The following is a 27,376-nucleotide window of genomic DNA, read 5'->3' as shown; positions in this document are numbered from 1 at the left end:
TAGAGTTTGTGAACTTGTCTGTTAGTGACAGAAGACAAACAGTTACAGGTTCAAAGGGCTTGAAACAGGTTTAATATCCTGTGTCGCTGTCGTTTATGCACCTGGAACCCAGTCAAGGAAAGGGTTAACAGAAACATAGTGTTGGCCAATCAGAGGAGGTTATGGTGCTAGACTCCCGCCTTTGGCTGAGTCACTCTCTGATCTGTCAGAGGGAGAGCAGGAGACGGTTGAGAAGTTTAACGTTGGTAGTATCCAGTGAAGAAGTTGGTCATTTCATGGACCAGATTAGAACCCACATTGAAATGTAACCAACTAAAATTGCTGAATGTTAGAACATTGTGTCATATTGGTCGTTATTACTGAGACTTATGAAGTGTCAGGTTTGGTTCTACCATAGTGTCAAAAAACGTTATCTGACGTTGTTGTTCAGTAGCTAGCTCAGAGATTATCGGCTAATGACATTACTGATTTGGCAAGGGGGGGGCGGGGGGTATCCGTGTCACATTCTCATTAGGGGGCTGAGCCACCCCAAAGATCTGATCCTAGAATTGCCCTTGCTGTCCTCCCCTAAAAAATGCTCTTATTGGACATTTGTTCAAGCAGCAATAAAGACCTATATTTACATTTTTAGTGACGCCACCCACTACTGGTCGAAGCTGTCATGACGGTAGCATAGCAGGAAGTAAAGTGATGTAGGGAAGAGCCGGGACGATTGAAACGCGGGACGAATGAAACATTCCAGTTTTCTCCGAGTGCAATGATGATAGACAGACTTCCTTAGGTCAAAACATAGAGTATGTTAACCTCCTTCTATCGGCCAAATATCTTCCTGTTATTTCCTTTTATCACAGAATTACAGGCGATAAACAAGTTTTGATGGTCAAAAGTAAACTTCATTAGCGGTTACATTTTTTCGATTATTAGTAAGTGTTTTTCATTTAAAGGTTCGACTACATGCTTATTCAGTAGACCATTTAGTGTTCTCCACAATCCCAGACTTTCATATTGCATGCTTGTTTACATGGAAAGCAAAACAGGTTATAATGGCATATGTCTATGTCAGGACGGTTTCAACTGTCCCCGACCTGGCTGTAACTCCATGTATTTTAAGTAAATGCACAAATATCTGTGTTTATACAATAATTTATGGAGGGGAGACATGGAAAAGCAGTTTTAGAAAGATGAAAATATATTTGGGCCCCACCAGGTAGGGGGTTGAGTTTTCCCATGTTATCCTATGGAGACTGATGGGCTGTGGGTCGTTAAGGGCACTTATTTGGATGTGCAGTGACCTAACCCACGTAAAAACCTAGTGAAACGACATTTTCCACAATAGAAACATGATATGAATGGGAAAACGTACTGTTCTAGCTATAAAAATGGTAGAATCATCCACAGTGCATGATAATTCAAAAACCGCTTCATACACGCTTCACCATGACGGCAATTAGTGGTTAACAGATATTCATGAAGACGTATAGCCCAGCAACAATCTATCTAAAATAACACCTTTTGGGAGTACCATTCATGATATGTAATAAAATAAATAAATAATAAATAAATAAAAAAGTTGTGGGAAGTTTATATAGCTTAAACTGTATGTTTCATTCGTCCCCCCATGCTGTTTCAATCGTCCCCACCAGGAGGGACGAATGAAACATAACACACGTCCCACTTTTGCTGTAATAATTCTTGACCGGTTTTGTTCAATGCTGAAAATGCAACTGTATTTGACAGATGAAAGGTGTAGGCTGCTAGTGACAACATTTTAGCTTTCAGTGCGATACGATCGCTTTGTAAATTACGTTTAATTAAAAAGTGTTTCAACTGTCCCGGCTCTCCCCTAGTATAAGAGTGCCAAATTTCAGGTTGGGTCAAACAAACAAAGGAGAGTGGGGTTTGAGTCCTGTTTGAAAGAAAGAGTACTTTATGACAATCAGGTTCTGCATCACGTGCGTAACCGGAAGTGAACCCAAACCACAACTTCTAAACACTAGGTGCCTAAATATAACCAAACTGTTATTCACAACGTTAAAGACGTGTTTAAAATCCTGACCACTATGTTCAAAACAAAAACAGATGTTCTCTGGTTTTGATATGAGGACAGAAAACATCCTGTGAACCGTATTAGAGAGAGTAGCAACAAACTACCCATATCGCCGTATGGTTTGAAGGACTGGTTGTTCAAAATGGTATCAGATGGAACAAATCAAATTCTGATAGTGAAACAGGTCAATTTGCGGGGGTTGTGAGACTTAAAAAAAATGTAGAGACTGTTCTTTTGCCATTTAAGACTATGGGGAAAAGTCTTTTTTGGGCCCCATGGCATCACGTGACGGGCACGGAAGTTGTAATTCCACTGTTTGGCCGTCAAATGTCAAATTGTGTTAGATTGTCCTGGTGATGTTTCTTCTTTCTTTTTCTTTTTACAAATTTACAACTGACCAGTTTTATTTATTGTTGTTCAGGTTGGATTTTGCTGTGTTGGTCACAACATGTATACATACATTACAGTGTTTAATTCAGATTATTTTGTCTAAATCTTTGTGTGACTGCTGGGATTCCAGGTAATCATGCAGAGGGAGATTTCTGCTGGTGCAGTGCATCACGGTTTGTCCTTGACAACACTTGACAGAAACACCATCCTCTGCAGTAGACTGATTGCGCTGCAAATACAGTCCCAGCTCTGCCCAAAGAGCCTGAACAGCAGAGAAATGAAGTGGCCTGCTGGCTATGCTCCAGCACTGTGTCACTGCTCACCGGTTTCATGTTTCAGATTCACCAGCAAAAACTAAGCAGAGAAATCTGCATCATTCTCTGCACTCTAGGCATGATGAGGACTAAAACAGCTGCTCTGATTTGAGCAGTAGAACTGAAACCCCTCAGCTGTGGCAGCCACACTGCACTGAGCAGACACTGGTGCTAAACTGGTGCCAAATACATAGACTGTAAAGAATAATGGACAAAGCATCCGTGGACTGCTCAGGTTTGGTCGCCCATGTTTTGTTTTTTTTTGCTAGAGGGCGTAGCTGGGGAGGATGAAGTGGCCAAGCCAGTATTGTGTATGGTTGCAATGGTGCTGCGCTAAGCTAAATGCTAAAGGGGGAAAGTTGCCAATTTTCAACCCTTCTGAAGCGAGTCATCCAGTGGAGATTTACCGGGTACTGGAGACATTCATCTGCATGCACAGGAGTACAGAAAATCTGCAGACTTTCCCTTAATTTAACAGCTAATGCTAGCAATAGCTAGCTGGCTTGGCTTAACAAGACATTTTTAGATGACCAAATGTTCCAATAAACTTTGATGAAGTGAAAACACACAGAGGGGGTCAAAGTTTAAGATGAAAACACTCAAAAATAAATTGAGGTCTATTTTAATGTCCATAGTGATTGCCGCAAAAGCACCCCTTACTTTATTGTCTATTTTAAAATAAATGGGACCATTATTTTCAAAATGAACATCATGCTGTATTAAAGAAGAGTTGAAACTAGCGATTGAGACCATAAACTCATTATGAAAATGTTTACTGAGGTAATAAATCAAGAGAGAAATAGTCTAATTTTTTCATAGACTTCAACAGAAACAGACTTCTTTCTGGAGCCGGTGGAGTCTCCCCCTGTTGGAAGTTAGAGAGAATACAGCTTTAAGGAGTTTCCCCCTGCTGGAAGTTAGAGAGAATACAGCTTTAAGGAGTTTCCCCCTGTTGGAAGTTAGAGAGAATACAGCTTTAAGGAGTTTCCCCCTGCTGGAAGTTAGAGAGAATACAGCTTTAAGGAGTTTCCCCCTGCTGGAAGTTAGAGAGAATGCAGCAATGCAGCTTTAAGGAGACTCCCCTGCTGGATGTTAGAGAGAATGCAGCTTTAAGGAGTCCCCCCCCCCTGCTGGAAGTTAGAAAGAATACAGCTTTAAGGAGTCTGCCCCTTCTGGAAGTTAGAGAGAATACAGCTTTAAGGAGCTTCCGCATTAGCTCCACTTTTAAGGCGTGGAGAATTATTAATTTTTTTTACAGTTTATGGCCAAATATATTTATTATCCATATTGGCTGCTGATTTGTGGATGTCATGGTTTGGTCCGTGTTTCTAATACATCCCCTGATTAATGTTTCCAAATGAAATTATTAACACCAATGGCTTTTGAAAGCTATTTGATGTTTTGAAGTTAACAATAAATGCAATCAATTTTCTAGAGCTTGCATACCACACTATTCACACATATTATTAAAGCTCCAGTGTCAATTGAAATGCTGTCACAAAGAGCTCAATTTCAATACAAACAGGAATGGAATGCAGGTTCTGATTCACACTCCTATGTGCTGCAAATATCTTACACCATGAATGATGTTTTTATTATCTTTTTTCTCATGTCAATGATTCTTTCTCAGTTATCTGATGTAGCTGCTTGTTTCAGTGCTGAAATGTGCTGTGTAATGCTGAGCTAATGCCCTTATACATGTCTACAGTACTGAATCCATTCACCCCCTTGAGTTAATTTATCATGTGGCATATCTGCATTCATAAATGTTAGTACACTTCAATAAAGAAGGAAACGAGGGACACAAGTCCTTGATGTGTGCAATATTGCCCTTGAACTATAGAGTTGTTACGATACTGATACTGACTCTGGCTAAAATATCAGTCTCGGTGAGTTTAGTGATAATGATTTATCAGGAAAATAGTTTCAAAACGAGGAAAAGAAAATAATTTACCCCACCATTTAATTTGCATGTCATGAATACTGTAAGTGTCAGATCTCAGTGGGCTAATCATCATATTACACTGATGTCCAAAGATATGCAGGTTAAGTGAACTGGACATTCTGGATTGTCTGTTGGTCTGAATGTCAGTGTTTAGAATTTCAGGTTTTCTCACTAAAGTCTCTACAAACTGTACTATCTTACTGTCCAGATACTGTACCATAGCTCAAATGAAAGTTCAGAGCAGATTAAAATGCTGATGCATTCATCTGAGTCGCCTTCTGCCATTACTGTGTGCTAAAAGAAATGTGCCTAATGAGGAGCATGGTGTTGCAAGTGTTTTACAGACTTTTTTCCTGCTGGGTTCACCTCTCAGGCTAGTCAGAGCCTGTTGGAGGGGTGTATGCAGCCTAAAATAGGAATACCTGTGACCACCGCTCAGGGCTGGAAAAGAGTTAGCCTACTCCCAACTGTGGTTTTCTCGTAATGTGCTCAGAGGTAGAATGGTTGCCCCTCAACTACAAGGTTGGCGGATCAATCCCAGGCTCCTCTGGCCACATGTCAAAATGTCCCTGAGCAAGACACTGAACCCCAAGTTGCTCCCCGGATGCTGTATGTATAGCTGTCCACTGCTCCTAATACTTAGGATGGGTTAAATGCAGTAATAGAATTTCACTACATTGTACTATGCGTATGTGACGATTAAGAATAAAGTTTGATCGTTTGGTTTGATCCTTTAATATTCTCCTAAAAAGTTAGAATTAAATGTCAGTCAAAGATAAGACATTACAGCATAGTGCCCTTTGTAGAAAAGATACACACACACACACACACACACACACACACACACACACACACACACACACACACACACACACACACACACACACACACACACACACACACACCTAAACCAAACGTATGCCTTTGTTTCACTGTTTGTTTGTTATGTCTTTATTAACATACATTTTTCAGCTCATTAATGCGTGTGCACATTATTGTACTATTTACTATTTTTGTTTTTGTACCATCCTATGAAATAGATGTGTGAAAAGCACACCTGACAACAGGAGCCGTGTAGCTCAGACTTGCAGAGTACGAAGTTGGTGCAGTTCGATCGGCTCTAGTTTTCATCTTAAACGAACCACTACAGAGCTCGATATAAAGCGTACCGCGACCGCCTCATCAAGGTCTCGGTACGCTTGTTTTGTCCGCTTTTGGTGCACATCCGAGTGTGATTGCCGTGTCAACCAAACTAAATGAGGCAAGTGTGAGAGCTACCTTAGACACAAAAACAGTAAAATAGGGTCAAGGTTGAAAAAAGTTACCCTTTAAATCCATTGAGCTGAATCCAATCTGACTGCAGCAGATCCACCTTTTCTTAAAGAGCCCCTATTATGCTTTTTTTTTATATTTTTCCCATCTTTTAGTGTGGTATATAGTTTATTGTTTATGTAATAGATGTATAAAGTACAAAATAACACATTTCACTCCAAATGGAGCTTTCTTTCCCACAGACAGCACAATTTATCATCTGCCCGAAACGCCTTGCCCACATTCCTGTTTGAAATTCCTCCATTAGTGATGTCACTGATTGAGAAAGCCAGCCCAGTTTTTCATATGTGCTGCCCATAGGTGCTACCTGAGCAAGCACAGCCCACCCAATGGCTTGTTTGAATTAGGTTGACCAATCACAACAGAGTAGGCCAGCTGACCAATCAGAGCAGACTGGTCTTTTCAGGAAGGTTCGCCAAGAGCTCAGACAGAGTGTTTCAGGCAGAGGAGCTGCAGCAATAGGCAGTATGAGAAACACATGTAAACCTATTCTAGTAGATCCCAAGAGTACAACATATGAAGCTGAAAAAGTATAATAAATGAAGAGGGGCTCTTTAAGGAAAGATTGAATAATGGGATGTTTTCTCCACAATTAGTAAACATGTAGCCAATATGATTTTTAGCTAAGAATTTGCTTTTACTTTACAAACTCATTGTAACCCATGTGTCTGTGTTGTGTTCTTGCTGCACTAATTGTGATTGTCTTCTGCAGCTGCCACCAGCACCACCACTACAGCCAAGACCTCCAGTCACGTGACACGCTGCAGCGACAACCAGAGGAACTACTGCGTTAATGGAGGGGAGTGCTTCACCCTTGAAATCATGCCAGGCAGCACAAAGTTTCTTTGCAGGTATGACATGGACAGCAGGTTATAATACTGACTTTGATTCAGGTTTTGGGCTGACTGAAAAGCTACAGGAGAAACTAATAACACATCAAGCATCATTGAACAGGATTTGAAGGTTCTCAACTGTTAAAAGTAATCAATATCACGCAGCATGTCCAAGTCGGTGTGGACAACGCAACCTGTTCTCGCTCCCAACTTGTAAAATACTGATGCTTGGTCAGTGGCTTTCAGCTTCAGATAGCGACACAAAAATACCCCTTTTAGCGTCTGTATGGAACGCATTGGGCAGAGCAGCAGCTCGACCCCGGTGCTGTACGGTAGACAACGGTAGAGAGTAGTATGAAAAACCCCAAATCCTCCTAAGTGGATGGGACAAACAACACAGGAAATTCCCACAGCAGCCCAGGGTTTGTGTCGTGTTCTTGTCCCGTGTGTCACAGAAACGTACATTTTGTAACCCCACCCACCATCTTTTCCTAAACCTAACTGTCCCATTCTTGTGTAACAAGCGCGTATTACTCTAACGCCAAAGGAGACTTTTTGGGCCAATAACAAATGCCAAAGGCACCTGACCAAGTGTCACTTTTTGACGCGATGGGAGTATGAATGTGTTGCAACAACGAGAAGATGTGCACACTCCTGTTTCAGTCGAGCTCCAACTCCACTGAAATGCTCCATCGAAACAGGTAAACGTGGTTTTGTCCTGTCACAGATGCTCTATGCATCACCTCTTTCCAGGGGTTCTTAAGCTGACTAACTCTCTGTGGTCAGGGGAGTATTATCTTTCAGATAGGGAAAATGGATGACCTCTTCCTTTGTCGGTGCTCCCATGTGAGAAAACTGCAATCCAGGCCAATGTCTTCACTCTCTCTGTCAGCTCCCTTTGGTAGCTCTCGTGTATGTAGGTCATGAATGTGTGTGCTTCCCTGTCGTTCATGTACGTTTCTCCTAGAAAGAATTGACTTTCTGTAGTTTTAAAAGACCCTCAAAGTCAGATAACCAACGACCTTTCTTGGAGATATGAGTTAGAAAAAGTAGCGCAAGAAAGACTCAACCTTATTGATTTTGTTCCTCCATCCACTTTTGTCATATTTCCTGCATGTTTCACACCAAATAAGCTTTTGTTTGCAGTGCTTTAACCATGGTCTTCTGACATTGCCATTCGCTCATGAATCCTGCAACATGTATTGTTTTTCCTTTTTTTTCCTGAAGCAATTGAGGAAATGATTCATAATTTCTGAAATAAAGCAAGAAAGAAAGGCACTTTAAAGTTAAATTTATCATGACAATATAACCCACATCCAACATCAAAAAACTCTAAATAAACTATTTTTATTTCTTGCACAAGTAATGTTTACTTGTTTAATTTAATTTATCTATTATGGGCATTACAGTAGCATTAAAGCCAGATGCCCCGTGTTAAGTGATACGCTAAAACCCTGTACTCAGCAGGCTTTTTGTTTTAAGTTATACCAGATCATTTAATTTACATAACTTACTTATAACCACAACAGTGGTTCTTTACAACAGTAAACCCTTAAGTACATTTATTTATTATAATAGTAATGTATTTATTTGCTTCACTGTTTTTTCTTTAATGGAGCCTCTCAGCAAGAAATATTTCACACGGTTGTACTTGGATAACCAAAGTGACAATAAACATCTTGAATTTTATATCTATTGAACAGATTTACATAGAATTACATTCACAGCTCACATTTACTAGTCTCGCATTGCCAGACCTTCTGGCTAGTCTACACAGTATTCCTGGATGGGAGAAAAATGTGCTCTGGTTTATTGGCATTTCTTTAAACCAATCACAATAGTCTTAGGCAGCACTACGCGCCTGACTCATTGACGGTGCCTCTCCAAAATAGCCTCGGGAAGGAACTTGTTTTGGTGGAACATGTACGTTTAACGGTTGTAATCGTGCAACAGAAAACTCAGATTAGACAGAAAGTCTAGCTAGCTGTCTGGATTTACCCTGCAGAGATCTGAGGAGCAGTTAAAGTGACGGTTCGGAGTAATTTCACCCTAGGGTCCTTTGCACCATGACCTTGAGCCAAACACCCCCCCAGAAGCTTTTTTCACCTGGGTCTAACATTGGGAGAGTTAGCATAGAGTAGCATTATCAGCTGAATAGCTTAGCGCAGAGGCTAATGGACCCACGTTTGTATCTCGTAAATGACCCCACTAATAATGCCCGATGATGATTTTCGGTGTTGTAATTTGTAGACGGCCCTAAGCACTTGTCTTACAGCAGCAACAACAACAGGAGAGAGCAGAAGCCAGCAGGCAAGTGTTATTTACATAAACTTCTGGTGTACTTACAAACTTTCCAATCCATCGTTTTATGAGTGCATAACCTATATATACTAGTGTAGACGTTTGGTATCATTTCGGGCATTATTAGTGGGGTCATTTACGAGATACAGACGTGGGTCCATTAGCCCCTGCGCTAAGCTATTCAGCTGATAACGCTACTCTACCCTAACGCTCCCAATGTTAGACCCAGGTGAAAAAAGCTTCTGGTGGGGGTGTTTGGCTCGAGGTCATGGTGCAAAGGACCCTAGGGTGAAATTACTCCGAACTATTACTTTAACCATAGTCCTCACAAATCCACCGGAGTTTAGAACGCCAACACAAAGAAAGAGGAAGGTGAGGAATATCCGGCTGAAAATGAGGGACATCCAGCGGAATTTCCGGCGGCACCGGAGCAATCCTGGCAATGAAACGTCGTCGTAGACTACATAAGGCCTAATCATAAAATGCACCGGCCTTACTGATACTGAATCCCACTCTAAACCATATTGCACAGTTGGCAACCCTGATGATACTGGACGACGACCAGAATGAGAACTTTCCTAACATCTACTCAATTTTAGAACTTTGTGCGCAGAAATGTGCCCAAACAATTCTACAAATCCTCTCAGTAAATTAGCAAGCCACAAGGTTGATGGTATGCTAAACAGAACATTCATTTTACATTAAGTTTGTCTTAGTTAAATATTTAATTTAAGTTGATTTAATGTTTTATTTTTAAACTCCAAATTCATTCGGATGATCTCTGGCGTGTTTTTATTGATCCCACTGCAGTTCTAGCCAAGACCAGCCCTACGAAGCAGCCCAATTGGTTGAGTAGTTAAGGTTAGGATAGCTGATTGGTCAAGGGATAGGATTTGAACAAATCGTTTCCGTTACCTCGCGTGAGCATGGATGCCTGGCTAATCATAGCGCATGAATACTATTTAAGGTCTTGCCTAGAACTGCACTGGGTTCCATATTAACGTGTCAATGGCCCCTCCTGACTGTACTCAACACTCATACGACAGGTCTGGGGCACTCGTGACTTTCGTTTATAACCTGAGAAAATGAGAACAAATCTGTTTGTACAAGTGGTTCTTTCAAACCCTTCCTGGCTAAACAGAGGGCGCTAAAAATCAGGAAGCGATGTGAGTCAAATTAATATTTACCTTAAACACAGCGTGCGCAGGTTTTGTAGAACATGAGAATTTTAAAAACATTGGCATTAGATATTAAAAAAACATTGTTTTGTGACAGTACATTGGATGTCTCTGTGTTTGTCATGTCTTGTATGTCCTGTCAGTGCTGTTTATCTCTTCCCTTTCTACCCATCAACCAGGTGCTTGGCGGGATTCACTGGGCACCGATGTGAACAAGCTGTGCTTAAGAAAGTCTCAGACTCAAAACGTATGTGAACACAACTGTATTCAACCCCACATGTCATTGCTGGTGTTTCACCCCTGTCATGTTTATGTCAGGCATTGTTCCTGCTGTAACTATTTCTATTAACTCAAAGTGAGCCCTCTAAATGAGTCTAAAGGCTTAAGTACACTCTCCTGTGGAGAAGTGCACTAAAATTTGCATGTACTTTACATCTCATCACACCCCATCCATGCAGTTGAGAGCAGTGAACTGCCTCCATCTAGGGTTGAAGTTGTGTGTCTTGTATGGAGGTAAGACATACTAACTTCTGCTCCTCCCATTCAGCCTTCCCTCCATCCCCCCTAGAGAACACACTCGTAACCAGTATTACCTGCATCAGAACCTTTTTCCAAATGGTCCAGTGCTAGACTGTGGTTGGTAAAGCAGTGATTATTTTGATGTTTCAAGTCCAAACTCCGTTGTCCAAAAATGTCTTACATATGTCAGGAGACCCAGGGGATCACTGGTTGGGCTGCTGGCACATAGAGACTAACGGAGCCATTACTTGGAGACCTCAATGCTCTTTCTGATTGCCATACTGTATGACTGCTATTATTTGAAGTTGGGACAAGACACACCCACTTTTTTACAATAAAAAAATAGTTTTGACCCCCTCTTCAAAGTCAATGACACTCGCTGAATCCTTTCAGCCAACTTTTGCCAATGGAAAACCAAAAAAGAGCAAGCCGATTAGTGTCAAGTCGAGCTGTATCATGCAGTGGAAAAAACTGCACATGTTGCTATTTGGGTGGGGTCATGCCAACCCGTATGTTGAGATTTTGTTACAGGCAAGACTAGTCTTCTGTCCTGGAGTAGCTGCAAACGTACATGCAAATTTCAGTCTGCTGTTAAGACAGTATTCAAACCACAGAGTTTGATGGAGGGCCTGTGCAAAATATAACTTTTTCCTCATATAATCACCTTAAACTGGAGATGATAATTCAATGTCTTGTGTATTAAGGTCAAAGATGATTAATAGACTGACAGACTATAGCTAGACATATTGGTCTAGCTGGCCCTTCCTGCCAACACCAGTGATGACTGTCGTGGGTTTTGCGTTGCTTGTATGAACTAAGTCCCTTTCTCTTCTTGTCTGTTTCTTTTGTTTCCTACTCAGGTGTCCAAATGAATTTACTGGTGATCGCTGCCAAAACTATGTAATGGCCAGCTTTTACAGTATGTCTATTTTCTTATTCTACCTGTTCTTGGAGCATGCTTAATTAACCGCTCTTGTGCTGTGTTTCTGTTCTGTAGATCTGTGATTTATGCAGCACAAAACAATTTGCATGTTTGTTTCTGCATGGGGTATTGTAGAAGTTATAGAAATGTTATGTCCATTTCAAAAGACCCAAAATTAAGTTAGCAGATTTACCATTTTTAAAGTGGAAGATTAGTAAATTCTCAATGTTCAAATCTTTACTGTCTGTTTAAATATATACCTGTATTTTTACAATAGACCTGATATATTAATATTTCTATAAGAACACAATCAAACCAATTGCCAGTTTGAATAAGCAATGTTCTAACTATATACAGTATTTGTGTAATTGTCGGTTTTAAATCAGTGATCAAATAACCTTTGCCGGTAAATGATGAGATATGATTTATTTTTTTCTTAACTGGACCCAGGTTATACTAAATTTATTTTTGACATAAATGAAAATATAAATTTACACGTGATGAATCATAATAAGGTAGTATTTTTGATAAAGTTCAGTTCCAGTCCAAGCTATGCCACCAATCTGCGAGAAATCTAACAGCATCTGTTTAGAACTGCAGGTGTAGACATGCTAAAGTGTTACATTTTTATAAATGTAGAACAAGTGTCAATGATGTATTGTGAGAGCAAGTGCTACTATAGATGACAAACCAATTTTTCTAGTATGTTGTTCTAGTGGTATGTCTGAATTATTTCTGCAGCAGTTAATGATGAAACTGAATCGCTTTATTTACATTTTCTGAGAGTTTATCTGTGGTTTCGCTGAACCTAGGCTCACTTTTAAAGCAGTCAGGTTGCAGCTGCATTTTAAAACCCAGACAGCTGGTTTAGCTGAACTTGTTCTAACTTGACACTAAGAAAGTCAGATGGCCTAGTGAACAGGTGATACAAGTAATCAGACTCACACATGAAAGTCAAGTAGGCAAAACAGCACTCCAGTTCAGTAAATCAGACTATTTCCTCAGACCACTTGGGAAACCCATCCACTACATCTTAAAAAAACATTTCATCTGCACCTGTATGGTGAGCCAGCCTATTCTCACTCCCAACACGTAAAACTGATGCTTGGTCAGTGGCTCTCAGCGTCAGATACCTTCTAAAACTCCCCCTTTAGCATCTGTATGGAACACACAGCACTGTAAGATGATGTAGTATTAAGAGAGACAAGATAGATGGTAGAGAGTAGTATGAAAGACCGAGATTGGATGGGGTGTTGGATGGGTCAAACAACACAGGACTTTCACCCAGGAGACCGGTGTTCATGTCCCGTTCTTGTCCCACATTCACAGAAATGTACATTTTTGTAACCTCACCCACCATCTTTTCCTAAACCTAACTTCCTAAACCTAACTCATTCTTGTGACGCATGTCAGTAAAACATATGTCCCCAAATAGTGACGCCAATAGTCCCAACCCAGAACGTTTAAATATGATGCCAAAGGGCTGGACGTGATTCCCGAGAGCATCAAATATTGACGTCAAGAGTCCTGACCTAGCTGGTCTAAATATGACGCTAAAGAAGGTTTTTTCGACAACAAATGCCAAAGGCACCTGACCAAGTGTTGGTTTTTGACGTGATGGGAGTGAGAATGTGTTGCGGATGAGCAGCACATCAGGGGACAGCCCCATGTTCATCAACCAACTCAGTCTCAATACCATGAAGACCATGACTGAGCTGAGCCAAGTGCTTTCTTGCATGGAGAGCAAACAGCACTGCCCAGAACTAAGGGACTGTCTGGGACAGCACACTCAACTGGGTCAGTTCTACAAACCAATCAGCCACTATTTTGTATGGTTAGCTGTTCCTGCTAGAACCTTCCCAACAGACAGTTGGAGAGATAAAGAAAATATAAAATATTAAGACAGGTATAAAATAAAACACATACAAGTTACAGTGCAGTGTAAGAAATTAATTATAATAATTATTTGATTGAATGAAAGGCAGCCTTAAACAATTGGGAGTTGCAGCAGTTTTATGGGAGTTTGTTCCAGATATGTGGTGTATAGGTTTAGGCAGATAAACGATAGCGTTAATGGAAACCAACACTGACTGTTGGATGTGATGGGGTATCAAAGTCAGGAATTTTCTAAAAACATCTACCTCCTACTTCCTCTCTAAGACGTTTTTCAGTGATATAACAAACCCTAACCCCTGCTTCTGAGAGAGGAAACACATTTGCTTGACCACAAGGTAGTTTTAAGCATTTGCATTTTCCTGGTGAGGAAAATCTCAAAGTCACAGCCATGATGTTTTGACTAGCAAAAGCAAGACAGCTCTCAATGCAAAAACACATATCAGTGTGATCGAGAGAGCAGCAAGAGAAGTGCTGCAGTGTCCCTCACACTCTAGTTGTTCAATTACATTTGCTCTGCAATTTTTTTTATTTAATTTTTTATTTTACACTAAGTTTTGAATTATTGATTTCCATTAACCAGTGTTTCTCAAATGGGGGTACACTATAGACTGTTAACATTAATGGACAGAGCACGCATTGGTTTGTGGAGATCTGCTATGAGTCGTTGAGTTTGCCGTTAGGGGCGCAGTCATTTTGGTTGCGGATGTGACGATTTTAGACGAGAGGGAGGAGTGAGGGAGGAGTGAGGGAGGAGTGAGGGAGGAGCCATAGACTGTTGGGCACTATCTGACTGTGACGTTAGCTGAGAGTTGGCAACGCTGCTTACACTCTACGTTACAAACTTTCACTGGCAATCTGGATGCAACTGCTGCTGAAAGCTAGCCTACATAATTCGAGGTGAGATTTAGCTTTGCTAGGTTTTAAATATATCTTTGTTCCATAGTTATATTACATACTGTATAAGACAGGCCGCGGACTGTCAATCACATCATAGCCACGCCCTAAAACACCCCTGCTTTATTGTCGATTTTAGATAATAGATATAGATAATTCAAAAAATGAACATCATTCTGTATTGCAGAAGACGTAAAACTAGCGATTCAGACCATAAACTGATGAAAATGTTTTCTGAGGTAATAAATCAAGTGAGAAGTGGGTCACTTTTTCATAGACATCTACAGAAACCGACCTCCTTTTGCAACCGCACGTATCGCCCCCTGCTGGAATTCCGATAGAATGCAGGTTTAAGGAGTCTCCCCCTGCTGGAATTCAGATAGAATGCAGGTTTAAGGCACTTCTGCATTTGCAGCACTTCGCTGAACCGGGCCCATTAATATTAACATTCTATGGGGTTATTGAAAAAATATCAGTAATGCATAATTCCTAAAATAATTACACAATAATAATGACTGAATTTTGTGATAAATTTAAACATTCGAAGTGTAGCATTTAAGTGTTCTTCAGTTACAAAATTGTTGTTTAGTAAGTCTGACACTGTAGGCGCAGCGATGTAATGTATCTCTTTATTTAGGCTTTTTTTCTACCAAATTTCTTCTTTGCACTGGTCTTTTAAAGGGGGTACATTATTGAAAAACGTTTGAGAAACACTGCTCTAAATCATCAAAAATAAACTGATAATATGCATGTTGGGAATGGTGCATGGTTGTTATAGCATGCTAGATGTATAGTGTTTAATGCTATATGCATCGAGTGTTTCCCGACTATATGCCTCTGACTGACTGTCTATTGATTGTTTGGCATGGAGGTCTACAAATGCAGGCACACTGATAGAAGTGCATGCACCAAGCCACATCACTGCAGTAGTGCTGCCTTCAAGTTAGATACATTAAATATCATCTTGTATTCACATCATTTAAAGTATTTCATTACAGTCCAACGTGTTTTAAAAAACTGAATTTGTGTTTTAAAGGTACAGGAAACCTTAAAATTATGAATTTGTAATGAACTAGGTTTACACTAGGGCACTGCAAGAAATGTCATCAATTGCTGTGAATTTCTTCTAATGTTTTTATCATCTTTATTTCCTGATTCATGGGCTGGGATTTAAACAGTTTGGCAGTGTTTGATGACACACAGAAGAGTCCAGGATGTCTTTTTATCTGTGTGATTGTCATTAGCGTTGAGCGAATTGAGAGAATACCCATGCCTACTTCACAGGGAAGGACTATTACAGGTGAAACATTTGGCGGATGTTTCGCCATAAAACCTACAAGGAGCTTATTCCAAGCGAATATTGTAAAAGCCTGGCAAAGACTGAGTTTTTTCCAAATGAAAAATGGAATTGCAACAATGTACAGTTACCCACACATTTCACTGTTACAATTTCTCACTCTGCCTTGAGGCTTGGGAAAGTCAGTGTGAGGAGGTCAGGGTAGTGGATGGCTGCGATTACCATCAGATATTGTAAGCATGGATTTAAAAAAAAAAGCTGGCAATGGATGAAAATGAATAGATGAATGAAAAATGAATTGAATGTAATTGTCCAATATCAACACTCTTCACTGACAATAGGGTTGCAAAAGACAGTGAAATAGAGAGCTTGTTTTTTCATGGGTTGTTGATGTTCTTTTATGTACTTTAGTTGGTGTCATTCCTCAGGTGCAGCCGGTTGATACTCAATCAGTGTTTAGCACACACAAACTTTCGATTTGGTTTCTTGTTGTGCTAAACTAGCATTTTAATTCAGATTGCCAAAAGCTTATCGGGCTGAAACATACAGTTTGTTGCTATGAGATTCATGTGTCTACAATGAGTCATATAATATTCTGTTTGGATATTCCAAAGGCCTTTTTCCGAATATAGCGTTTTTCATTAACACATGGGATATGTCGGTATTATTCAGGTTTTAGAAGCATTCTGTGGACATGTATACAGCGCATTCAGAATATGCGTCTCAATCAGGGTTTTTACTGCAGTTTGTTAAAGTTTACAGCCTCTTGCCCGGCTTACAGTCAGCTCTGTGCGTTGCTATGTTTGCTGTACACAAACCAACCAGCCGACAGTTTGCTGGGATGGTTGGTTTGTTTGGTCTGGGAGATGCATGGCCCAAAAAAAAAAGACCACATCTCTGATCAGAATGAGAAATGCACCTATTTAGAAACATTACAAAAGACTTATATCATCAATATCAACATGTTTTGGGATATGAGCTGACCCTTCAAGAATGTGGTTGAAGGAATGAAAGAGGGAGGCTGTGTTCACACGGTCCAAGAGGTCCTCCACTGCTGGAAAAGTTTGAAAAAATCCTATTGTTGCACGGCTGCATGTAACTGGAAATATAAGTGGAATATTCACTTTCATTAGCCATGGAAACAGCTTAGTGTGCATATTGTCGTTTTTGGAATAAGTTAATGAACCAGAATATTATGTGCAGATAAACGTAATGTGCCGTGTTTGGCCATAGCAACCTACACCACGTGCCTTTGTCGTTCCCAATTTTATTTGCATCTAGTTGAAATGCACATACCACCCTGGTGCCTGGAGAAAAGTCAGAATAAACTCTGGTGATTTTAGCTGTTATTTGTTTCCTGTACCTTTAGGATAGATTTCAGATACTTCATGTTACAAGTTCATATAGAAAGTCCAAGTGTGTAATGTATGTATAATGACTGTGTTACCCTTAATCCATCAAGCTAAATCTGACTACATCTCTTTTACCTTAAAAACACATATGTGAGAACCACAAATATTATCATCTCATCTGAAAAACCAAATTTCCTTTTTGTGTCACCTTTCTGCACTGACAGAACATCTTGGGATTGAATTTATGGGTATGGATTGTTCCTTCCTCCGTAAGCTAAAACCCTCTACTAAAGCTAGTTTTCTCTTGCCAGATGAAGGGATCATACAGCCTTGACCATCAGCACAAATAAGATATCACATTTGCACATACTGCAATAAAAAATAACACCAACACATCAACATTATTTAAGCACTGTGATGCATCTGCAAGCTGTCAAATGTGCCTTTTTAAATGCAGATCAACAGTTTACCACTGCTGATTTATTTGAGTATACCATGAAAGCCAAAGAGGCTGTACATTTCTGATGCTGTATGTTCACACCCCTTCGGCTCTCCCTTCCTGCATTTTCTGTTGCAACCAGTGTTCAGCATGAGCCAATAGAGCAGCATCACTGTCCTCCTAAATCCATCCATGCCCTTCCATCTGCCTTTCTGTTTCCACCTCCACCACATCTATGTTTACAACTATTCTCTCCCTTCTTCCTCATACTGTAGCAGCTCTGTACTTTCTGCCTCTTCTCATCACACATTTGCAGAAAAGAATGCATTAAAATGTCTAATATCAACCTGCCCAAAGAAAGCAGATGAGAATTAGCTTTTTGGCTTCTGTCATATTTATCTCACATTGATATTAATTAATCTCAATATTTTGTTTCTTTCAATGAGGCAATTACATTAAAATGGAACGCAATATATTCTTATACAATGCCAGCACTAGGACTGTTGACTAATTTAAAAGGTACTGCATGGACCCTGCTGCGTCCTTTCAAGTTCTCAGTTATGGCTGACAAGACAATTAAAAGTCCAATATGTAATATATTTACTGTAGTTAATCAAAAAATGACCACAATATGTTACCAGACATTAAGGAAACATGCTAAGTTAAAATACTATCTCCCTGACAACAATGCTATGCAACAAAACTGCCAAAATTCTTTCCCCGTTTCTGTTCAGCGGTTGTAGCCGACAGACAGTGACTGTGCCCTGGGTGCAGACAGCTGCGAGGTTGCAGTCTTTTTAGCGGCTGTTGTAGTGACGTTAAGCCGAGACAATGTGGCTGTCAGTCGGGCACAAAGCTCCACAGGGTCACGGTCTTTTTAGCGCTTGTCGTTGTCACGTTTAGCAGATAAAAGGTGACCGTCAGCTGGGTAAAGAGCTCTGCGAGAGCACAGGCTTTTATAACCATCAACATAACAGCATCTAGCAACTCCGCTGCAGAGTAATGTCTGGCAATACGAGACTAGCATCTAGCTAACATTGACATTATTGGACGTTGGGTTTAGCTTTTGCAACCTGGCAAACGCTAAAACGCTTACTGTCAGTATTACATATTGGACCTTTAACCGACACATTCATCAAACAGTTTTAGGCATAAAACCAAATTTCTCTGCAGATGCTTTATGGAACACTGATAAGATATAAATGAGCACTTTATTATTTGATTGCACTTTGGTAAATTGCATGCAGCTGTGGAAAAAAGAAACCAGACTTTACTGATGATTTATATTGGTGGGGTAAATCTGGGTATATTAAAGGGAGGTCAAAATGAAGCAAACTGTACAAGCAATGCAAACGCTAAAATAACAACAGTGCAAAGAAAAACCCAACACTGAAATATGCAGGTATTAGTTTCATGCTCAGTGCTCCTTACACAGCATTGATGAACAATGGAGGACAATTCTAGAAAAAAAGAAAGTGAAGGGAAACAGGCCAATGGATTAGAGGTCATCTTGGAGAAATTATGTGATATCATAATATATCAGATATATGATATTTAGACTGCTTTGAAATAAGTTTAAATGTTTTCCATGCAGGCATATATATATATTTATTCCGTCAGAGTAAGTTGACCGATAACTCAGTGTTGTTCCTCCAAGAGAACACACCAGCGTCTCCTATATTTTAAATGAGTTCTTCTGTGTGCCAACCATGGAGAGACGATGTTCAAGGTTTTTAGGACGATAAAGAGAAGCAGGGAGCATGGTTGAGATCTGGATTTCGGTGTATTGCATGTTAGTCATTTCTCTTTGATTGCTGACTAGAGCCCTATCGATACACGATTCATGAGGCCAATAACAGTATTGATATTTAAAAGTAAAAAAAAAAATCAGATGTCGGGCGCCCGGATAGCTCAGTTGGTAGAGCAGTCACCCATATATAGAGGTTTACTCCTCGACGGAGCGGCCCGGGTTCAACTCGACCTGTGGCCCTTTGCTGTATGTCATCCCCCCCCCCCTCTCTCCCCTTTCATGTCTTCAGCTGTCCTGCAAAAATAAAGGCCAAAAATGCCCCAAAAAATAATCTTAAAAAATAAAAATCGGATGTCATAATAGTTCCAGTCAAAAGTTTGGACATGCTTTCCAATTCAAATGAATGAGAAAACGTGTACAAACTTTTGACTGGTACTATAGATTCACTGGCTGACAAACTTAAACATTTTTGATGAGGATCTCCCAAAATAATTTTTTTTAAGACCAATATATGTTAAGAGAGACATATCTGTGCTGACTGATACTTGTGGTCTGACATTTACAACACAAACAGTTGTATAATGAATTTAACAAATATAAAAAATGTCAAGTCTAGGAAGTATCCTCTGATGACATAATAAAAGTATGGGAAGTGTACGATCAAGTGGTTTTGTAGTATAAACCATACTAGAGGCTGAAAGTCACACAATCTCACTCGCGTCAAAAACCAACTCCTGGTTGGGACCTTTCGCATTAGTTACCAACGTAAAATGTCTCCTTTGGCGTCTCAGTCAGACGAAGGGGGGTTTCAACTAATTCCATATTAGGTAATCCCATCCATCCAGTGGTATTTGAGGCTCTGGGTACCTCTTTGGCATCATTTTTTTACGCATTTGGTCAGGATCCTTTGCGTCACTTTTTGACACTCTAGGTCGGGACCAATTTGGCGTAAGGGGAAAGATCGTGGATAGGGTTTAAAAACGTACATGTAAGTGACAAGCGGGACAAGAACAGGACAGTTAGGGTTAGGAAAAGATCATGGGTGTGGTTTCAAAATGCATGTTTAAGTGACATGCTACTATTGATGCTCTTAAAGCTATAGTGTGTAGTTTCTGTCTCCCCCATGAGGAATTCTAAGTAATGACAGCAACACTGTTGGCACATCCACATGATGCAAGCCTTACGGTACAGATCCACTTTTGCGACACGACTGTCGGGACTGTGGTGTCGCGACGTCATATAGCCATGGTTGATGCTCCACGCCCCTAACCAGCAGCTGATTGGACGAACGCGTGACGTGGGTGTGGCTACTCGAGAATTTCAACAGAGTGTCATGGCGGCTCGTTGAGAATACGATCTCGTATTTTACAAAAATAGTTCACCGAAATGTGTTTCTGAAAACATTTTAAGCGAGAAATAGGCCATGCAGTTGCTGAATATGTCTTCATTTCAGATCAACAAAGGTCAGTTTGAAAGATTTTCGTCTACTTCTACTGGATAGTCGCGTCGCGTTCAACGCGATTCATTTGCATAAAGCTGGGCATCGGCAAGCTTTTTGACGCGCAGCATTTTTTCAAATGTAGCGCTGCCTTCCCGGAATGCTTTGCAGGAGCGTTGAAGTCGCTTGACGTTACCCATAGGAATAGAGTGGGGCGCGACGCGACAGAAGCGTCGCACGGACAAGTGGATCTGCACCGTTAGGCCGGTTACACACTGGACGCGTCGCGCGAGCGTGTCAGCCGCGTGGTGTGTCCATTTATATTTCGGCTCCCATGTTAACAGGTTAGAACCTCGAGCGAGGCGCGCCTGAGACACATGCCTGCTAGAAATAGAACCGACGCCTATTTTTCACGCGAAACGCGTGTTGGAAGCATTTCCAGGCAAAATAGAATAGGAAAAGATGTTTATATGTCATTTAGACACAAATGCATATTAATAAATGACATCTTGATGTTTGAAAGTCTCGAGGTTTTGACTTCAATGCAGATATAAATGTAATAAAAAATTCAGAGAAAAGATTTTCAAATATTGCACCTGTCATACAGAACTAAATATTCTGTAACATATTTTGCAATCAATACTGCCGACGTTGTTTTGCTTTAATCAAATCAGTAGGCTATATATAAAGAGTAGGATAGGCTACAATAACAACGTAGTGTGTGTTCTGAGTGACGGTCCAACATCAGATAGGCATATAGGCTCTTTACAGCTACACAAAGTTGTTATAAACAGACAGCCCACTTACCCATTTTTCAGAGTTTGAATCTGTCGGCGCTATTTCCCGAGATCAGCCCTCCCTGTACCTAGCAGCAGGAGCAGCGCCGCGTCAGACACGCTTCTGGTGTGTAGGACACAGAAAAATCCACGCAGCCGCCACTCAGCTGAGACACAACAGAAATGCCACGCTCGCGAGACGCGTCCAGTGTGTAATCGGCCTTACATGATCACGCAACATAGCCATACTGACAAATACAGAGAGAGTTGTGTAGAGCTGAGAGTCTAATGTAGCAACTCATTTGGGCTAAAGGGTGCCTTTTGCATCTGTATCTGACACTGAGAGCCAATGACCAAGTGTCAGAATTTGACGAGTTCGGAGTGAGAATGGGTTTGAAAGTCAGGATATCTCGGCCTCTGCTGCTTTGACTTTTTAAACTGTCTTCTCAGTAGTCCACAACTTCATGGAAACGCAATACTTAATCCCTGTAGTACCAAGCGCTAAAGTAAATCCTTTGTTCCATGAGACTGACCACATTTGGAAGTACTGTAGTAGTAGAAAAAAAAATAAGCCTAAGTAACCACAGTCAGTCATAATTCCCATGTTCGGCTGCTGTGAAAGCTTAATAAATGAGGGCCACTGTGTCTCCAAGCTCAGTGGATTATATTTTAATCACGTTGATAGTAGCAAATGTTTGCTGTAAATGTAAAAACCTCCTTACAGAGCCTTTGCTTATTGTTTGGGTTTATGGCTGTAATGGTCTTAATGTATGTCTGTATGTGCGTGTTGTACACCTAAAGTTTTAAGATTGGACTGTCCTCTTTTTCAGAAGCTGAGGAGCTGTATCAGAAACGTATTTTAACAATAACAGGAATCTGCATTGCACTCCTAGTCGTTGGAATCATGTGTGTGGTTGCCTACTGCAAAACAAAGTAATTCATGTCACATTTCTATGTTTCATTTATGACTTAAATATACACTCCCTGATTTTAATATAGTGCCCAATAGTTCCCCCAAATCCCAAAATTGTGAAAATAAAAAAGTGTGTTTGTTTTTTGTATGGCTCATTTTAAAAGTTGGACAACAAAGTAACAAATTTCAGAATAAGTACATGCCAATAAAATACTACATAAAAGTATGTGAATAAATATTTAGATCAAAGAACAAATCCAATCAATAAAATGTCTAATATGTTAGGATGTTAGGATGAGATTGAGATGTTTTCCCAGAGGGAGACTACCTGGGTGTCATGACAGCAAAAGCTCAGCCACCTTGAGTTTTGAACTTTGAGTCGGAAACAATGATTTTATTCTGATCAACTAAGAGGCCTAACAGGAAGCCACTGAACCCAAAACTGTGGTAATAATATGCCTGTTGAGTCTTATCGGGATGGGAAGTCTTCTACGCAGCAGAATTTGGAACTCATAGTAATTGTGCTAGAGCTTCTAGACTTAAACATTAATACAGGAAATGACAATCGTCAAGACTCAATACCAAAATTGACCCAGAGGTTTTTGAAAACCAACTTTGAGCTAGTAGCCAGGTGGTCTAATGTACTGTAACATTTCAAGTGACCTCATTCAGACAAATGTCCTGGGTTTTACAAATACATAAAGCTAGACATCATCCGCATAGCAATTATCAGAGATACAGCCAAACCAAATGAGCTGAGACATTTGGGGATTTTGTGGTGCTATTGGACACAATAACAATATTATGAAGTGTATTTTGTATTGAACTCAATACGTAAAAAAATATCAATTACCATTACTACAGCCAAGCCATAAAATGAAATTAGGGTATATTTATTACTTTATATATCTACATTTGGAACTTTCCCCTCAGACATGTTGTCCAGTTGTGATCTGGGCTGCTTCACAATCTAGTTTGTTTCTTCACAAACAGGAAGCAGAGGAAGAAGCTCCATGACCGTCTGAGGCAGAGCCTGAGGAAAAAGAGGAAAAATACCAATACTGGTATTGGCCCCAATCTGGCAAGCTCAGCCAGAGGACGTCAGATTTCTAACTTGCCTCTTCAAGATTTGCAGCTTATCAATGTATGCTGCATTGGTGTTAAATAAAAGGTGTCAAAACCTGTTAAATCTGTGCACACACATCAATTGTCAATCTATTTTCTGCTCCTCTTTTCATAGCAATGTAATGGGACGACTATACAGCATGCATCTGAGATGGAGACAGAAACAAACTTCTCAACAAGCAAAAGTGCTTTAACTGCGCATGAACCCACCACATTCACCCACATCTCTAGCCAAAGGTAAGGAAGAACTGAAAATATGCTTTGTCAGTTTGGTAAATTTGGTTTTAATTATTCAGAGCTTGGTCTAGCTCAGCACCAGCCCAGCCACTCTGGCTACCCCGCTAAATCAGTTGAAACGTTGTCGATTGCCATTGTTGTAGTCTATATCCACAACGTTCCACTTCCAGGATTGCGCCGTTTCCGATGGACATTCCGCCAGATGTTCGTCTTTCCGGCCGGGTCCGTCCCCTTTCTCTTTCTTTGTGTTGGCGTTCTAAACCCTGATGGATTTATGAGGACTATGCCTGGTCTCACAGAATTCCGTGAAATGATCACGAACTGTTAACACCGCATTACATGGTGGTGGCACGGAATATGTGAAAATTCCGTGTGGCCACCCCAGAAAACAATGCCAATGTAAAGTCAATGAGAAGATGACGTAGCATTAGGAGCGACTATGGTAGCGAGCCAGAAAATCCGCGTAGAGAGGTTGGTTGGGGTGGTGGATGGGTCAAACACAGAACTTTCACCCAGGAGACCAGGGATTGTGTAGCGCGTGACACGTTTCCTAAACCCAACCGTAACCGTCCCGTTATTGTTTTCCTAAACCCAACCGTTTATTGTTTTCCTAAACCCAATCATCCCGTTCTTTTTTTCCTAAACCCAACCATTATGTTCTTCTTTTCCTAAACCCAACCGTCTCGTTGTTGTCCCGTTGTAACTCTGTCAGAGGCACCCACCGCTAGCCTAGCTTAGCACAGATCCTGGAGGCACCAACTCCCAATAAGTGACAAAATAACGCCAACATTTTCGTATTTACATGTTGTGATTTGTAGCGTGTATAAATAACACTGATGGCTGGGTCTCATGTGACCTTGTTGTTTGTACACACTGTGACTCTACAAATCACAACATGTAAATAGGAAAATGTTGATGTTATTTTGTCAATTATTGGGAGCAGTAGGCTAGATGGAGCCAGTTACCTCCAGGATCTGTGCTAAGCTAGGCTAGCGGTGGCACCCACCGCTAGCCAGTCAGACAAAGTTACGACACGCACGGAGATGAGAAGGGTATGTATGGACTTATCTAATTCTGGGGGATATAGGGAATAAGACAAAGTCCCAATAAGTCGGCGTGTTCCTTTAAGGGGTCGTGTTAATTTCATGGAATTCTGTGAGATCTGGCTGGGTTAACTGCTCCTCAGATCTTTGCAGGATTTACCAGACAGCTAGCTAGACTATCTGTCAAATCTGTTGCATGACTAAAACAACTTTTGAATGTACACGTTCCACCAAAACAAGTTCCTTCCAGAGGCTATTTTACAGCGGCACCATGGCTCTGTCTTACCACCGCCCAAGTTGATTGTGATTGGTTTAAAGAAATGCCAATAGACCAGAGCACGGTTATCTCCCATCCTGGAATGCTGTGTGAACTAGCCAGACCTTCGTCTGCAGCACTGTGGAGGAAGGCCTGGCAATTCGAGACTACCGTTGTCGCTACCGTTTACAACAGGCTCGGTAATAATTGGCATGGTAATGTGCTGACGGATTCTGTGTGTTGAACCAGAGAATATTCGGTTAATATAATTGGATGATGCTCTTTTGCCCATGCTCTCCGTGAAGTTTGCTGAAAGTGATGTAATAGCGTTTTATGTGGTGTGAGCACTGCGCCGGACTCTGTTGATAAAAAAATCTGTAAAAAAAGTAGCCTTTCATATGCTTGTAAGGAAATATGGGAGTAAGATGTGAACCAGCTTTACTAGTAGTGACATAAGTGCTGTGCGGTGAATTAAATTCATGTTGATGTAAAGAGTGGTTCATGTGGATTTCGAAAAAGTAACTGATGAATATTGGCTTAAGTGTTCTGTAAACAGAATTTGAAGTGGTGGTAGCGTATACTAGGCCTATACTAATAGAAAGTGAATACCTCCAATGTCGCAGCTTTGCACTATCAAATTATGAGTGTTATAACTGTCACGTTATTTAATTAATTTAAATAAGGTGACCAGGAGCACCGCCCTCCAGACGGCCAATGTGAGTGAAGGAGGTGTGATTTCTATCTAATCACAAAGCCCAGAACAGAAATAACATGATCTTGATTACAAAATATTGACTTTGGTCACAGATCAACTTCTCCTACACTACATCTTTTTTGTTGTACAGTGAGTTAGTATAATTACAGTATAAGTCTAACACAACATTAAATGTACATATAAAACAAACAGAAAAACAAAACAATGTAGAAAAACTGTAACACATTCAAACGAATCGAATTACAGTATGGCTTCTTTTTTTTTAAATACATACCACTCAGATATACATGTGTGTGTATGTCATGAAAGTGGTAAATATGTGTCAGATATAAGAAGAAATAAAAAGCTAAATAAATGCTTGTTGTACCTGCCGTGGTATCTATAGCTCTTGTTTATTGTCATTTTTTTTATAATTGTCTGGGTTTTGTCCTCTTTGTGGGTAGTTCTTGTAAGGCTACACTGAGGAAGGCGATTGTATTTTTATAATTGTTAATCAGCTGTATGCACAGGTTGCAAATGTCCGTCTTTAGAAGAGGAACTTGTTTGTTTAGTCATAGAGGCTTGGTGATAGAGGCTTGGTGTGGTTCACACTCGGGGAGGATGCCACATTGTTGTTCCACAAGTGTATACGTCAAAATTTTAATGCACTTTATTTTGTAGTCTAAACCTGGTCTTTAATTTAACAGTTCTACCATATACCATTATCAGAAGTAACAGTACTTTCTTTAAGTAAAATATTACATCCATCTTTACAACCCGAAAGTTAGCATCGCCCTGGTTCATACTGACAAAAAGCCAATGGGAGTTTTTCATTGGCTTTTGGATTACTGCAGAAAATAAGCTCTGTGGCAAACAAAAATGTATGTTACTTAAATGATAAGATAATGTTCACAAATAAACTCCACAACAAACTACACCGCAGTCACATAACGTCACCACCACTAGCTTCCAAATGATTTTGCGTTTTCTCATTTAGCCACTTATTAGAAGTCACTTTTTAAGACATATAAATGCTTCAAAATTCACAAGTAGGGTATTTACTGACAGTAGAACAAAAAGAGAAAATCTCTTAAACTTGTCTTAACCGCAGACCATATTTCATCTGTCATCTAACTAAAACCCATTCTAAAATTGACTTCAAGACAAGGCGACCGAAAGTGCAAAAACTCATTTGGGGGTTTTAGGACCAATGGTGAGTTCCATTTACCTCGGAAGCTGGGAATGACGTCAAGCCCGAGTTGAGTTGCGTTCCATTTACAAGTCTGATTCTTCATTGTGGGGGTAGCTCTAGCCAGTTAGCCATTGTTAACAATACCAATTGATAACAACGCATTAGGCTGTTTTTTGTGCATACAAACAGCATAGCAACATGTCCACAGATAGAAGTTGGACAGGACTGTGTGCATGACTGATTTAGTGAGACACAAATTATACAGAAGTGCTAATAAACTGTATGTTACTGCA

General features: G+C 40.3%; 1 protein-coding gene across 1 annotated transcript in view; it reads left to right on the top strand.

Annotated features, from left to right (window-relative positions):
• nrg1 (neuregulin 1) overlaps positions 1 to 27,376 on the top strand; it is a 60,606-nt gene that overhangs the window by 11,740 nt on the left and 21,490 nt on the right. Inside the window, 6 exon segments of the mRNA XM_039779782.1 lie at positions 6,741 to 6,879; positions 11,720 to 11,778; positions 17,445 to 17,468; positions 22,454 to 22,556; positions 23,530 to 23,680; positions 23,777 to 23,898. Coding sequence (XP_039635716.1) covers positions 6,741 to 6,879; positions 11,720 to 11,778; positions 17,445 to 17,468; positions 22,454 to 22,556; positions 23,530 to 23,680; positions 23,777 to 23,898 — 598 coding nt within the window.

Source organism: Perca fluviatilis, chromosome 17 (assembly GCF_010015445.1).
Source record: "Perca fluviatilis chromosome 17, GENO_Pfluv_1.0, whole genome shotgun sequence".
Lineage (NCBI taxonomy): Eukaryota > Metazoa > Chordata > Actinopteri > Perciformes > Percidae > Perca > Perca fluviatilis.
The sequence above is the reverse complement of the archived record's forward strand: the minus strand, read 5'-3'. Positions and strand labels throughout refer to the sequence as shown.